The following is a 14,924-nucleotide window of genomic DNA, read 5'->3' on the forward strand; positions in this document are numbered from 1 at the left end:
AGACTTTATTTGTATTGTACAAATTGGAGCTTTTAGACTGCCTCCTGGCATTTTACACTTATGTTCTGGAAATAGTAACTAGAAATTAGGTTCAGTTGTAGAAAATCTTTGAGTTGCATCATTTGTCAAGACCAACCAATAGATTTTATTGGTTATTTGAGCTATTCAGAATTCATATAGTTCACCATCTTAAATTTTTTTATCTCTAAATGGAAGCTTTAAGCATTTAATGGTGGAGCTTAGTTTTAGAATAATTTTTGTTTTGGGGATTTTGGGGGGAGTCTTCTACTGTTGACCTAAAAAATATACTCAATTGACATAGTAGTGCTGTTAAAACAGACACTTGAAGCACAAATTTAATAGATGATGTTTGGGAAGGACCCCAAGTAGTATTTATTAACCACTCTTATCTGGTGCTTGATTTCAGCATCCTAAATTTGCAAAAGGGAAAAAAACAAGCAGTTAATGTTTTCCTTGCATATTTATTCTTGAGTGCTTGTTAATTACTATTGAATTTGCAAATAGGTTTAACAAAAACTTAGTGCTATTTAAGTTTACTATAATCTTATCTATTGTGTTTGGCCATTTTCTATTTTACATGATACAAGGAGTTAATTCCTGTAGTATAGAATGTAAAAATAGCTAAATTTCTAGGCTGGAGAAGTGTAATTACTGTACCTTGTGAGTATTAGTGGGGAATTACCTGTAAACACTGTTCTTTACTTATGGACAGTGTGATGATTAAGTCTTCATTGTCATCTTGCCTGAGTTTAAAGTCACTCTGGAAAGACCTCCGGGTGTGTGTCCAGAAAGGTTTGATGTGGGAATTCCTACCCTGGGTGGGGTCGCTGCCATTCTGTGGGACCCAGCACTGAGTGAGGCTAAAGTGGGTGAGGTGCTGGCATTCATCTCTGACTTGACTACTGATGCAGTAACCAACTGCTTACCTCTTTAAGGGGTTTTTTGGGGTGTGTGTATAGTTTTGTCGCAGTAATGTGATTAAAAGTTAGGAAAATTGGGCTGGGGATGTGGCTCAGTGGTTAAGAGCACTGGCTGTCTTCTAGAGGACCCGGGTTTGATTTGCAGCACTCATGGCAGCTCACAACTCTTAACTCCAGTTCCAGGGGCTCTTACACAGACATACAGACATATATAACATATATAACACCCTTACACAGACATACATGCAGGCAAAACAACCAAAATTAGCAATGCACATGAAATAAAAACAATTTTAAATTGGGAAAATTCAGATACTACTTGGTTTTTAACACCCTTTTCTTTCTTACAATTTCTCTTCTGTGATGCTTTCTTTCTCCCTCCCCCCTGCTTTGTTTTTCGAGACTGGGTTTCTCTGTGTTACAGGCTGGAACTAGCTTTTGTAGACCCAACTGACCTCTGCCTCCCCAGTGCTGGGATTAAAAGGTGTACAACACCACTGCCTGTGATGTTTTGTTAAGAAGGATGTTTGTTAGACATTAAAAAGAGCCGTTAAAGGACAGCCTCAAGTCACAGAAACCCTGTCTCGAAAAACAAAAAAAAAAAAAAATGGTTAAACGACTTAAGACCTACTAGGATGAAGTCTTAGTTTTATGAGTATGTTCTTCAAGACACAGTTGGGAAAAAGTCTCAAGATTTGTTGGTTCTCAAGGATCAAAAATAATGAAGTTTCTAAGGTGATGAAATAGTTTTATTTCTTTGCTGATGTAGTCACCGGCAACAACCTGTGGCCATTGAACATTTAACTGTGACATGTTGCTCTAGATCTGTGCTTTGAGGACAGAATTTCCTCATGAAACAGCTCATTTTGCTCAGGTGAACCTGTATCAAGTGATTCCAAACATCCCTTCAAAAAGATTTGTTTTATATTCCCAGGATGAATTGTAGGTTGTGTCTTATAGAGCGATTTCTTTTTTTTTTTTTTTCTCGAGACATGATTTCTTTGTGTAGCTTTTAGACTAGGCTGGCCTCGAATTCACAGAGATCCATCTGCCTCTGCCTCCTGAGTGTTGGGATTACCAAAGACATACACCACCACTGCCTGGCTGGAGGGATTTCCTAATATATGATTAGCTCCTTTTAGTTAATCCAGTTATTGCATGACAAAATGTTCAATCACCATCAACTTTTGAACACATTGAACACAGTATACTAAGACTGCTAGTGTCTCCAACTTTAACAATATGGAATGGTAGTTTAGGCACCATGGCTTTTGAACTTACATGGTCCTAAAAACAGAATTTAAGTAAGTGAAAAGTTAATTGGGCCCGAGTGTGTGGAGTATTGCAGGAATGCTGGGGGGGATAGAGAGGTTCCAGGGTAAAGAAAGTGGGAGGTACGGGTTGAGGTCAGATGAAATGGGACGAATTGAGCTCAGGCTAGTTTTACTATAGAAGTATACCTTTTTCTGTCACCACATCTCAACTTACTTTTTTTATTTTCTTTTAGCCTTATGGCTTGGGGATTTGTAGGAACTGGAAATATGAGTAGACCCATGGTCTGGAAATGTTCTGTGTCCACTGCAGACCACTGGCTTCCTTTAAGAGTTCTTGATGAAAGTGAAGATGTTTTTCCAAAGCAGCTTTTTGCCTAAGGAGACAACCCCACCCCCAGTTCCAAAAATGATTAATCATTCAGTCTTCTAAATTGGTAGGGTTTTGGGTTTGGGTTGTATGATTACCACATTTGGGTTATACTCTGTTCATTTAGTGCCTTCCATGAGAGTTTTGGGGGCATCATAGGATTCCTATAGAAAAGGAAGAAGGAAAGCGGTAGTTTCCAGTTCTTAAACTTGGGTTGTGGAAGGGATTCCTTTGCTTGTTTGCTTGCTTTATTTGTTTTTGTTTTGTTTTGAGATAGGGTCTCCTTGCTAGCCCTGGCTGTCCTGGAACTTGGTATTTAGACCAGACTGACCTCGAACTCGCAAGATCTGCTTGCCTCTGCCTCTGCCTCTGCTTACTGAGTGCTGGAATGAAAGTGGATTCCCTTGCTTTAGAGAAGGAAACAACAGAGAAGCACAGGGGCAGATGTCACAGACAGAGATGGAGGGAAGTCAGCTGGCACTGATTTCCCGGTCTTGGAGGGATGAGACTACCCATTCTTTAGCGCTTGGTTTCCTGTCTCAGCTTCCTGGATTAGTTTTACGTAGTCACTCTTATTACCTCAATAACTAGTGTCAGTTTTTCTTGGAAAGTTGAGGTTCTAGTAGTTTGCTTTTTGTCTCATTACTATTACGATACATGATGTCTATCTATTGAAGCTGAACTTTTCTAATAACCTACTTTGTAATTCTAACAGCTGAAGAAAGTTCAGGGCAGAAACAACTCAAGGTTAATGAAGTCTTGAGAGTTCTGGTACCTTCTCTTTCTGGACCTCGTTCACTGGGGAGTTGGACCCAGGGCATACATAATTGGAATATTCTAACAACCTGCACAGTAGTCCTGGGATTCACTTTTTTTTTTTTTTTTTTGGTTTTTCGAGACAGGGTTTCTCTGTGGCTTTGGAGGCTGTCCTGGAACTTGCTTGGTAGTCCAGGCTAGTCTTGAACTTACAGAGATCTGCCTGCCTCTGCTTCCCGAGTGCTGGGATAGGATTCACTTTTTTTTTTTTTAAATGGGATTAATTTATCTGTAAACCAGAAGATTAAGATAAACAATCTTAAATTCTTGTCTAGCTTCAACACAAGTTTTATAAGCCATGACAGAGCACTGCCATGTTTGTAGCAGCAGAAGGCCCCTTGTGTTTTAGTCTTTCTAGCCATGCTAAGGCAGTACAAGATGAGCACTGGCACCAGATCAAGCCTCTAACGTGCCCTGACAGCAGCCGGTGTCCAGCTCTCCAGTACCTGGTTTGTTCCTGTACAAGTTCTGCAGCTTCCTCCAGAGCCAGCCTTGCTGCTTCCTCTTCCTGTTGCCTCCTCTCCTCAGCCTCCCGCCTGGCCTTCTCCTCTGCTTCTTCTTTCTGCCGCTGGTACTCCAGCCGTTCTTCTTCTGCCATTTCCATCAGGCGTTTCTGTTCTTCTGCTAACTGCATTTCCAGTTCCTTCTGCCGTTGCTTCTCTGCAGAACAGAAAGAGGTGGGCTCAGCAGGGGGCACCAGTAGAGCAGCTGATGTTTCCGGTCTACCTTGCCAATCTTCGAGAGACTCTGTGGGTTTGCTAATCCAAATCCTCTGGCAAAGTGCCTATGGCTGGCTTTAAGTCTTAGGGAAGGTTTTCCCAGACTGTGAGTTCACCGGGTATTGTGCAGCTGTGTGGGGAGGAGCATCAGACTAGGGTTTAGAGAAGCATGCTGATTTAACAGCACACTGACTAATCTAAAGGATGTGAACCGGGAATTGACCACAGCATCATCTATTGAACTTTCTGCCTCATCCAGAAAAGTATCCTGGAAGAGTACCTGGTCCATACCTGAAGGTGTGGATTGAGGCTCTCCAGATATTTGTGACTATCTCTATCTGCCAGAGGAATGGGGCAAATAGAGCACTTTGGGTAGCTCTTGAGCAAGCTGACAAGGGCAATTACTGTACCAGAAGTCCGACCCTGCAATCATTTCTACAAGAGTCTTCTGTTCATATCCCATCCTTTTATATCAACCCTCTATAGTCAGACATAATTACCATTCTGGGGAAAAAAAACACCAAAAAACCAAAAACAACAACAAAAAACACCCCCAAACCAAAAAAAAAACAACTAGCTTACACATGCGGAGTGCATTGTGCACAGAGGCCTAGGATAGCAATAAAAGAGTGCCCACGGAGCCGGGCGTTGGTGGCGCACGCCTTTAATCCCAGCACTCGGGAGGCAGAGGCAGGCGGATCTCTGTGAGTTCGAGACCAGCCTGGACTACCGAGCGAGTTCCAGGACAGCCTCCAAAGCCACAGAGAAACCCTGTCTCGAAAAACCAAAAAAAAAAAAAAAAAAAAAAAAAGTGCCCACGGTGGGTTTAAAGTATTTTTGGAAGCTCAGGAATCCTCTCACCGGCCCTCTCCACCTCCTCCTGCTGCCGCTTTCTCTGCAGTTCCTGCAGTCTCCTCCGGAGCTGCTCCTGCTGCTGCCAGGCTCTCTCCTGGGCAGCCTGCAGCTGGAGTCTCCGCTTCCTCTCCACTTCCTCCTGCCGCTGCCGTTCCTCCTCCAGCCTCTGCTTCCTCAGGCTGGGAACACAGGAGGTATCACGGGAATGGCAGAAAATACAGGTCAACCAACCGATACTTGGCTTTGTAGCCTTGAGGCGTCAGGAAGTGCCCCCCCCCCACAGAGAACAGATTTCTACAGCCAGGATTGAAGGGCAGAGCTGAGACAGGGGTCTAGAGGACCAAACTAGAAGTTTCAGCATGCAGCTCAGTGCTGTTGCCCAGGATTTAAGTGCCTTGGGTTCGCTGCACTTTCTTTTCTTTCTTTCCTCCTTTCTTTTTCTTTTTGGTTTTTCGAGACAGGATTTCTCTGTATTGTTTTGGAGGCTGTCCTGGAACTCGCTCTGTAGACCAGCCGACCTTGAACTCACAGAGATCCGCCTGCCTCTGCCTCCCGAGTTCTGGGATTAAAGGCGCACGCCACCAACGTCCAGCTCTATTTTCTATTTTTTAATAAACTTACTTTATGTGCATGGGTAGTTTGCCTGCATGCATATGGGTATCTCCTGGAACCGGAGTTACAGACAGTTGTGAGCTGCCATGTGGATGCTGGGAAATGAACCCGGGTCCTCTAGAGGAGCAGCCAGCGCTTTTAAGCGCTGGGCTTTCTCCAGTGCCTTTATTTTCTATTCTTAAAATATGGATCTTGAATTCTTGCCTCAGGGTTGTGGAGATGAAGTTTGAGTGAAGATCTGAGAAAGAGCCCAGTACATTGTGCACAATGACAAGAGCTTGCCACATGCGGGCCTGAATCTCAACGCCTTCCCCCGAATTCCGTGGTCAAGACAGTATCTCATCTCTGGTCCAGGTTGTTACCGTAAGCCTTAGCACTGAGCTATGCACACCCCTGGGGAAGACCTGCCCTTCGAGTCTGGTCCGCGGCCTCACCGGATCTCCTCAGCGCGCATCTGCTGCTCCAGTTCTAGCTCCTCCTTCATCTTCTCTGCTCTCTCCAGCTGCTCCTTATGGAGCCGGGTCAACTCCTCCTGCTCCCTTCTCTTCCGCTCCACCTCCAGCCGCCTCATCTCTGCCCTCTCTAAACGAATTCTCTCCCGGGAAGCCTTCTCCCGCTGTCTCTTATCCAGGAGGGCCTAAGAAACCAGACTGCTGTAAGAGTAAGGCGCAGACCCAGCTGCAGCCCAGATAGGGTTTTCTCTGATCAGAGATGGAATTCTAAAGCTGACTCCACACTACCTCTACCTGGCTGGCTGGCTGTGGGACTGGCCTGACCTACATTCAAGTCTTTCTCTTGCTTTGGGATTGGGGGAGCATGGCTTTCCTGATAGGATCAACCTTCATGAACAACGACGTCCAGATGTGCCAACATACTGTCCCGCTGTGTCAGAAGTGATGGCCTTTACGGCCCTAGCTGCACTTCAGAACTGCCCAAGGATCTTGGTCCAACTTGGTCTACTTGGTCCAACAAATGAAAATCTCGGGAGTGGCGAGTGGGGTGGGATAGGGGTGGGGCTCCTGGAATTTTAAAAACTTGGAACTTGAAGTTGGGGCTGGAAGGCTGTTTTAGCAGCATGGTGGTGGTGCACACCTTTATCCCTAGCACTCGGGAGGCAGAGGCAGGCGGATCTCTGTGAGTTTGAGGCCAGCCTGGTCTACAGGACAGCCAGGGCTACACACAGAAACCCTGTCTCAAAAAGAAAAAAAAAAAAGACTGTTTTACCAGATGTTTTCATGACTCTAGAGGAGTCAGACTCAGTTAATCTCCTATTTCAGTGAAGGTTTTCTTTTAGCTTTTCCTTTCTTTTGCTCTCCAATGCTGCCTCCTTATGCAGTCACATTTCTAGGTGGGGAACATAGATAAGCTCTGTCCTACCTGGAGTTCAAACTCTTTGGTTCTGCAGAAACTACATGCTATTATGGATTGACAATAAATCTAAGAAATTCTAATGATCTAGAAAGTTCTGCTCATAGATTAAAATCTCCATCCATTGTGCAGAGCAGAGTTCTTCGATCTAGGCAGCTGAGAAGGTCTGAGGACCCTAAGGGGAAAAGGTCCCTGAAACTTGGGGACACTGTGCCATTAAATAAACAAGCAATTATTTAAAATAGTGACAAGAATTTTGAACCGGAGTGACTAGACCTGAGGTCAAGCCTTGGCTTAGCCCCTGAATGGTTGTTCTAGCAATTGCCATTAAACTTGTAGTTTTGGTCTCTAGTGTGCAAACTGAGGCTGACTACACTTGTTTCACAAGTGTGATTTTAAAGATTAAATGAGGTGCAGTAGTGTTTATTGAATGCACATGGATTCATAGAGGCTTGACCTGTGTGCTGTGGTGTTTGAAGATATTTTGGAGTACAAAGTCTCTAGATGCAGTTGTGTATCCTAGTGAAGATTCCAATGGCAGAAGTAACATGCGCCAAGAGATGATGTATGTGAATCCTATTCTTTTTTGTTTGTTTGTTTTTTGAGACAGGTTTTCTCTGTGTAGTCCTGGAATTCACTCTGTAGAAGCTGTGCTGGCTTTGAACTCACAGAGATCCACCTGCCTTTACCTCCTGAATGCTAGAATTAAAGGTGTGTGCCATCACTGCCTGGCTCACTCAATTTTCTATTCAAACGTTCATCTTACAGCCAAGGCCACTGGAACACAGCAACTCATGGAAAAGCAGCCTGAAAGCAGGTGCATGTCTAGGAACTGCGGGGTCTAGTTGTATGCCACAGTCTTTGTAATGTGCCAGGCCAAGCTGAGGCTGTGGCTTGATTCTACCTTTCTGTGTCCCAATGAGACACGTATTTCTCACAGATGGCTTCCATACTTCCCTCCTACGCTTTAGGGTTGGATACATTCCTTGGCAGTTTGGGACGTCATAGAATACCTCACTTACTTCAGAGAGTTGAAACCTCTTGCTTTGTGTCTTTGATCAGGTCTGGCTTCTAACTAGGGTCTGAAGGCACCAAAGTAGAACAAGTAAGGCCACCACGTGCCAGGTGCAGTGTCACATGCCTTTAATCCCATCACCCGAGAGGCAGAGGCAGGAGGATCTCTTGTGAGTTCAAAGCCAGCCTGGTGCACAGAGTGAGTTCCAGGACAGCCTCCAAAACAATACAGAGAAACCCTGTCTCAAAAAAAAATCACTTAATGTAGCTGTTTCAGAAAATACTGACTATTTAGGGACATTTCTCTCACATCTGCAGTTCTGCCAAGTGGGGACAGAGCTTCCTCTGGCCAAGAGGAGAGAACACCTGCCCATACCTTGGAAGGGTCTTCAGGATGTCTCTCTTCCTCAGAACCTGTGTTGCTAGTGACACCTGTGGCCTGTGTGGGTGATGCTCTCCCGTCTATGGACACCTGGCTCTCCAGAGCATCATAGTCATGAGAAAGCCAAGGGTCCTCAGTGGCACAGTGTGAGCGGAGGAGCCCTCTGTCTGAGGTGCCACCTGCTTCCTTGGAGTTAGTGACGCTGGGCTCACTCAGCTCTGCGGCCATCTCCACGTTCCTCTCTTTGTGCGCCCTTTTCTCTTTGGTTCCTGGTTTCTTTTCTTTCGGGACGAGCTCCGGTTTCTTTTCAGCTTTTGAGTCCTTTAACTTTCCTGGGGAAACAACGGTGACAGAGGTAGAAGAAATGTGACCTCTATTCATTCTCTTTAGTAACCTTTTCCCCCCTTGAGACAGGGTCTCACTGTACAGCTCAGGCTGTCTTGGAACTCACTATATAGACAAGACTGGCCTCAAGCTCACAGAGTTCCTCTTGGTCCTCTTGGGTGCTGGGATTAGAGGCGTGTGCCACCACACTTGGCTCTTTAATACCTTTTAAGATTAGGCATGCATTGGGATGAAGTGGTGTGCTTATCCCTGAATCCATCCCCAGAATCTAGGGGAATAGAATCTGTAATAGTGATTAGAGAAGAGCTGCTCTGCATTGTATTTAGATCACTACAGATGCAACCACACAGTAGTGTCACTGCTGGAAAGGTTGCAGCTCTGACAGCAGACACAGATAAAGGGTACAGCATGCATGCACTTAGTACATAGGGCCCTAGGGCCCATCCCTGGGGCCAGAAGCAAAGAGAGGTCCCATCCCACCCTGATGACCAGGGGCAGGACTTCTGGGGAGAATCTCAGCACATCTGACAAGTCCTGCCTAAGGCTACAGCTCTAACCGGGTGAATTTTAATACTCCCAGGATCAAGGACATTTGTTTTCCCTACTCCTGGCCATGCCAAAGGCTAGACAAATGTAAATGCAGCAAGAGAGTAAAAGACAAACTTCAAAACCAAATCTGTCTCTAGGGGCGAATCCAATGTTGTCCTTGCAATAAGATGTGATTTGTTTAAAGTGTATTCAAATCTTGGGAGCACTAGCGGGCAGGCGTGAGTTTTAAGCAAAGGAAGTTTGGAGACATCTGAGATCTTTTTTTTTTTTTTTTCCCCGAGACAGGGTTTCTCTGTGGCTTTGGAGGCTGTCCTGGAACTCGCTCTTGTAGACCAGGCTGGTCTCGAACTCACAAAGATCCGCCTGCCTCTGCCTCCCGAGTGCTGGGATTAAAGGTGTGCATCACCAATGCCCGGCGAGACATCTGAGATCTTATAAGGCAAAGAAGGACACTGAGAAGGGCGATGGTAGGAGAACCCTCAGACTCTAGTTCTCTCTCCACTTCTGAACACTCTCACCGCCTAGGCTTGGCATCCCTTTCCGGAGATGTTCAGGACCAGAAGCATTTCAGATGGAGGATGCTTTCTGGTTTTAGAATATTTACACATACATTAAATTCATATAATATAAAATCCTGTCGATGGGACCCAAGCCCAAGTCTATAACTGGTTAATGTTCCATATACACTTTTGACCCGCAGCCTGAAGGCAGTCTTATATATTTTTTTAAGGTAGGAAGGGGTTTTATTCAGAACCAAAATGAAACTGTAGGCCAAATATATGGCAAGACCTGAGCGGAGTGTTCACGAGCCTTCCCAGTATCTTCTCCTTGTGTGGATGTTCAGCAAGGTTTAGACTTGGGACAGTTTGCATTTTGGCTTTTCATTTTAAGGATCCCAGCCTGTAGCTATTAGCTCACAGCGGCAGCAGTAGTGATGCACACTGGGACTCAAATGGGAAAGGACAAACCCTGGGTCCACTTTTCCTCTGAAGCCATTTACCCAACCTCTCTCAGCCTCAGGTACCCAAACAGCATGGTGGCACTCATGTCAACACTCCCAGAGTGCTGTTAATGTCATCCCCTCTCATGGTTGACACAGGTCTCTACCGGACCATGGTTTCCTCTGCCCATTGGCACTGAGACACTGCCGTGAAATCAGGCTACAAAGCCAACTTGGCCAGGCAGTCAAACAAAGCTTGACCCAAAGGAACCAACTCCATTGTCCATATTACCTTCTTGCCTGTTGGAAGTCTTCTGAGTGATTCCTCACAGGCGTACTTCCTTACCTCCAACAGCCTCTGCCTGCCTCAGGACCCTTCCTTCTCTCTCTGTTTTGGGTGCTCTGGCCTTGTCTGTTTTGGTTCTTTTCTTCCTGTTAGCCTTGTCAACCAAGTTCCTTCCCTAAAGGAAGAAATTCAGCAAGAGGACTGTGATACACATAGGGAATAAAAGAGTTTACCAAGCGAAGATTACACTGGAAGAACATACGGTGACAGAGACTTAGAAGGAATATGTTCTGGATGAAGCAGATGGCCAGCTTCAGAGTGTGGAGCTAGGGGGGGAAGGGCACTTTTTTTTTTTTTCTGGAGCTAAGGATTGAATCCAGAGCCTTGCTAGGCAAGCCCTCTACCACTGAGCTAAATCCCCAACCCTGGCACCTTTTATTTGAAACGATTAGGAATAATTTCAGAGGAGAGAGAGAGTAAGAAAAACCCTTTATAGGCTGCCTTCTTTTTTGATGTTATGTCATCATCTGCCGAGCTTGAAGCAAAGGAAGCAGTCTGCTTGTTAGTGCTGCCATTGTTGGCTGACTGATTAAACTCGGAGCTGGCTTCATACTCCCTAATGCATCATGCGCTAACGTTCAGAAAACCCTAGGCAGGTAGCCAGAGCCACGCTAGCTTTTCCCTTTCCCTAGGGACTGTGACAACATGGAGGGTCTCCCTAAAAGAGGATGGCAGAGGGGGACCGTGGTTACCACTTGGTAGTTGTGTAGGGTTGGCAATGGGGGCCGTGCCCATTAGGAAGATGCAGCCTAGTGCAAGGCGCAGGGTCTGGTGAGCAGACAGTCACTGGACCTCTGCCTCCGTTACCCCTCTAGGGAGATGCTCTCTTTTATGCATTTATTTACTTATTTTAAACTTTATGTGCATTGATATGAAGGTGTCATAGCTCCTGGAACTGGAGTTACAGGCAGTTTGAGCTGCTATGTGGGTACTGGGAATTGAACCTGGGTCTTCTGGAAGAGCAGCCAGTGCTCTTAACCTCTGAGCCACCTCTCCAGCCCCTAGTGAGGTGCTCTTATCTACTAAGCAGCCTTCAGAAGTCTACGTGGAGCCTTGGAGGGATCCACGCAGGGTCTGGACCAGACTGTTCATTCTTACACTCACATGACTGATGGGAGCTGAGGTCCGCTGCTTGGATAATTGTGGCTCCGTTTTCTTATTCTTTTTGTTTGAAAGAAGAGATGCAGTCTTCTCTGGGGATGAAGGCTCATGTTCTGGCAGTCCTGTGTGCAGGTGGTACACACTGTGATCTCTGTCCCTTCGGAAAGAGCAAAGTCAGCAGAACAATTCAATGACCAAAACTTGAAGTGCGAGGAAAGAGCAGGCCAACAGCTGCCAACAGAACCACTGTTGGGATGTTTGACATGTTCAGGCAACTTTCTCCTTAACGTTCCTGCATAAGGGGGTTAGAAAGGGTGGTCTTCCCTTCTGGGGTTTCCTTAAGGTAAGTCCCAAATCGTAGACAATTGGAGAGACAGTTTGCTTCTTCTCACTGCATAATTACACCTTTAATTGAGAACTTGTTTGGAGGTTCTATCAGGGAGGCGTAACTACAAGGGGATCCTGGACCAAAGAAAGACGGGTCCTCTTCTGCTCGGGGAAGGTTTTCTTCTTCAGGGGAGACAACAGCTTTGGGAGGGACACACGTGGAGTTGTGAGAGAGGAAGGGATGCACATCTAGCCAGTCAAATCGGCTGGATCAACCCTGGCAACTGATCGATCAGTGGGGTGACATGCAGCAGTCAGACTGCCCTCACAGACAGCTACACAAGGATGTGGCTTTTAAGAAAGATGACCTCAGCCGGGCGGTGGTGGCGCACGCCTTTAATCCCAGCACTCGGGAGGCAGAGGCAGGCGGATCTCTGTGAGTTCGAGGCCAGGCTGGACCGACAGCCTCCAAAACAATACAGAGAAACCCTGTCTCGTAAAACCAAAAAAAAAAAAAAAAAAAAAAAAAAAGAAAAGAAAGAAAGATGACCTCAAAAACATGCACTGCCCCATTCATTCCCTTGCGTCTCTGAGTTTTATTCTTAATTGGATTCACCCACTATGAGGTCACGTGTGCTCAGTCTTGCGTGTCCTAGTGTCATTGCCATCACTGACTTATGCCTGCCAAGGACAGCAGCAGCAATACCATGTGCCCGCTTGGGTGCTGGGTCTCAGTCTGGGTCTTTTTTCTTTTTAGTTAAATCAGTGTATTTACTATGGTATGCTAGCCCAGGGCCTTACTGTGAAAACTTGAGAAATATTTGTCGAATGAGGTAAATGGAATTTCCTGTAATTACTCAAGTCTTTAAGTCATTCAGTGACACTCTATAAAAACTCACAGAAGTCTGTTTTAGAATTGTGTTAGGAAAACCTCTGTTTCCCCAAGGAGCAAGCCGGTTGCAAATGAGCATTGTGGGCCTGACTGTATTGCTGTTTTTCTCTTCCACATTTAGGAATCTGTGTTACATCTGAATTTAAGTCACAATAACTATAATGAGTTTTGTGAATGTTTTATGCTTTTTACTGTCCTCTTGATAAAAAAGAAATGATTCTCTTTAATTATTTCATTGGTTTTGGCTAGAGGGAGGGGAGTTGTGTTGACCTGTTTAAAGTATGTTGTGGGAAAAGGGATAGAAAAAAAAGGAAGAGAAAAAAAAAGAAGAAGAAAAGAGAATTCTTTAGCAACAGCCTCAAACATGGAGGCTTCCTTCTTTTGCTTCTGGTTTGGCACAAAACCCTTTGACCCGAGAGCTTATACTGCTGATCTCTAACCACCCCAGGCTCAAGAAACCACAGTAAGGTCTAGTTCCAGCTGGTAGCAGAGACGTCTACAGCAGAGGCCACAACCGGAGGAGACTGAGGACGAAGGCCTGGGCTGCTGGCCAGTGAGCTCACGGTAAGCATACAGGGAAGGTATTCCTGTGCTGGCAGTCACTAGAAGAAGCCATGATGGTGGCTGGCCAGCTTTATTCTGTCCAGACCTAAGGAACCTGGAGGAACCAGGACGAACTGCTCCTCCCCGGCCTCCCAGGGTCTTTGTAAACACCAGGTGCATAGACACGCCAAAAGCTGCTTCCAAGTGGCTGGAGCTCACTCTTCCCCACCTAACCTGGAGTTCTTGGTTTAAGAAGCTCACTCCTCGAGCCGGGCGTTGGTGGCGCACGCCTTTAATCCCAGCACTCCGGAGGCAGAGGCAGGCGGATCTCTGTGAGTTCGAGGCCAGCCTGGTCTACAAAGTGAGTTCCAGGACAGCCTCCAAAGCTACAGAGAAACTCTGTCTCGAAAAACAAAAACAAAAACAAAAAGAAAAAAGAAGCTCACTCCTCAATGTGTAACCTACCCACGGGCTGGTTGCGTTTAATCCAAGCTGCCAGCATGCCATCCCACGAATCTCAGGAAACAAAACAAAAAAAGCAGAAAGTGAATTAATGAAAACAAAACCCAGGGTGGATGGGAGAAGCTGCTCTTGCTACAGTTGCATACTCACCCGCTTTTCAAGGTGTCTGCCTCAGAGGTCTGGGTGTGTTCAGCCACAGGACTGAGGGAGTCAAGGGTCACGCTCCTGGGCTCTGGGTCTGTGGAAACAGAGTATCCTCCATCAGCAAATGACCCAGGCAGTTTTCTCAGGAGAAAATCGGGCGGGGGTGGGGGGTGGGGGGGATGTCTACTGGTGAGTTCTGAGCAGTGCAGAAGACAGAAACAAAGCTGCCACAGGATCAGTGCTGGCTTGTGGCTAGTGACACTAAAATTACTACAGTATCGTTTGGGAAAGTGATAGACAGGACAGTATAGGTCTAGAACCATAAACGTGTTTTAGCCTTAATCAGGACTCTCTCCTGGTTATTTATCCCAAGAAAACAATGCAAAAGAACAAACAAGCTTTTGTAACAACTTGTTTACTTGTTGGTAATGAAAAATTAGAGACAACTCAAAAATGATTTGGGAACTGATGTATACATGACTGGGGTACTTAAAATTATAGGTAAGGCTGTATGTGGTTGAGAGGTAGGGCTTGTTTCTTGCTGTGTTCAAGCCTCAGTATCACTAAGAAGGTTACTTAAGTAGGAAAGAAAATTATGGCTAAAGAGAAATATTGTATTTATGGAATAATGACAAGAAGAGATAGAGACTTAGAAAAGTGTCGCGATGCATTAAAATCTGGAGGGGACAGAAATATCACCTCATGTTCCAGACTAGTTGGAGTTAATAGTCAGACCCTGTCTCAAAAATCAAACAACCGTCACAAAAATCTACATGGCTAAGGACTGGAAGGGAAAATAGACAAAGAATACTGTTAGAGTAGAAGATTTAGGCATGTTTAATTTTTTTTCTTAAAACTCCAGTGTGAGTGGCTGGAGAGATGGCTCAGAGGTTAAGAGCACTGGCTGCTCTTCTAGAGGACCCAGGT

General features: G+C 45.6%; 1 protein-coding gene across 2 annotated transcripts in view; it reads right to left on the reverse strand.

Annotated features, from left to right (window-relative positions):
• Positions 1-313: 313 nt before the first annotated feature.
• Kiaa2012 (KIAA2012 ortholog) overlaps positions 314-14,924 on the reverse strand; it is a 109,973-nt gene continuing 95,362 nt past the window's right edge. For both annotated transcript variants that reach the window (XM_040753536.1, XM_040753535.1), the window contains 9 exons: positions 14,004-14,091; positions 11,633-11,786; positions 10,529-10,643; positions 8,343-8,680; positions 6,019-6,221; positions 4,979-5,151; positions 3,845-4,058; positions 2,430-2,589; positions 314-431 (listed from right to left, as the gene is read on the reverse strand). In XM_040753536.1, coding sequence (XP_040609470.1) covers positions 2,451-2,589; positions 3,845-4,058; positions 4,979-5,151; positions 6,019-6,221; positions 8,343-8,680; positions 10,529-10,643; positions 11,633-11,786; positions 14,004-14,091 — 1,424 coding nt within the window. In that variant the 3' untranslated portion in view covers positions 314-431; positions 2,430-2,450. The remainder of the gene's footprint in view (positions 432-2,429; positions 2,590-3,844; positions 4,059-4,978; positions 5,152-6,018; positions 6,222-8,342; positions 8,681-10,528; positions 10,644-11,632; positions 11,787-14,003; positions 14,092-14,924) is intronic.

This window comes from Mesocricetus auratus, unplaced genomic scaffold, assembly GCF_017639785.1.
Source record: "Mesocricetus auratus isolate SY011 unplaced genomic scaffold, BCM_Maur_2.0 Super-Scaffold_100010, whole genome shotgun sequence".
NCBI classification, from domain to species: domain Eukaryota; kingdom Metazoa; phylum Chordata; class Mammalia; order Rodentia; family Cricetidae; genus Mesocricetus; species Mesocricetus auratus.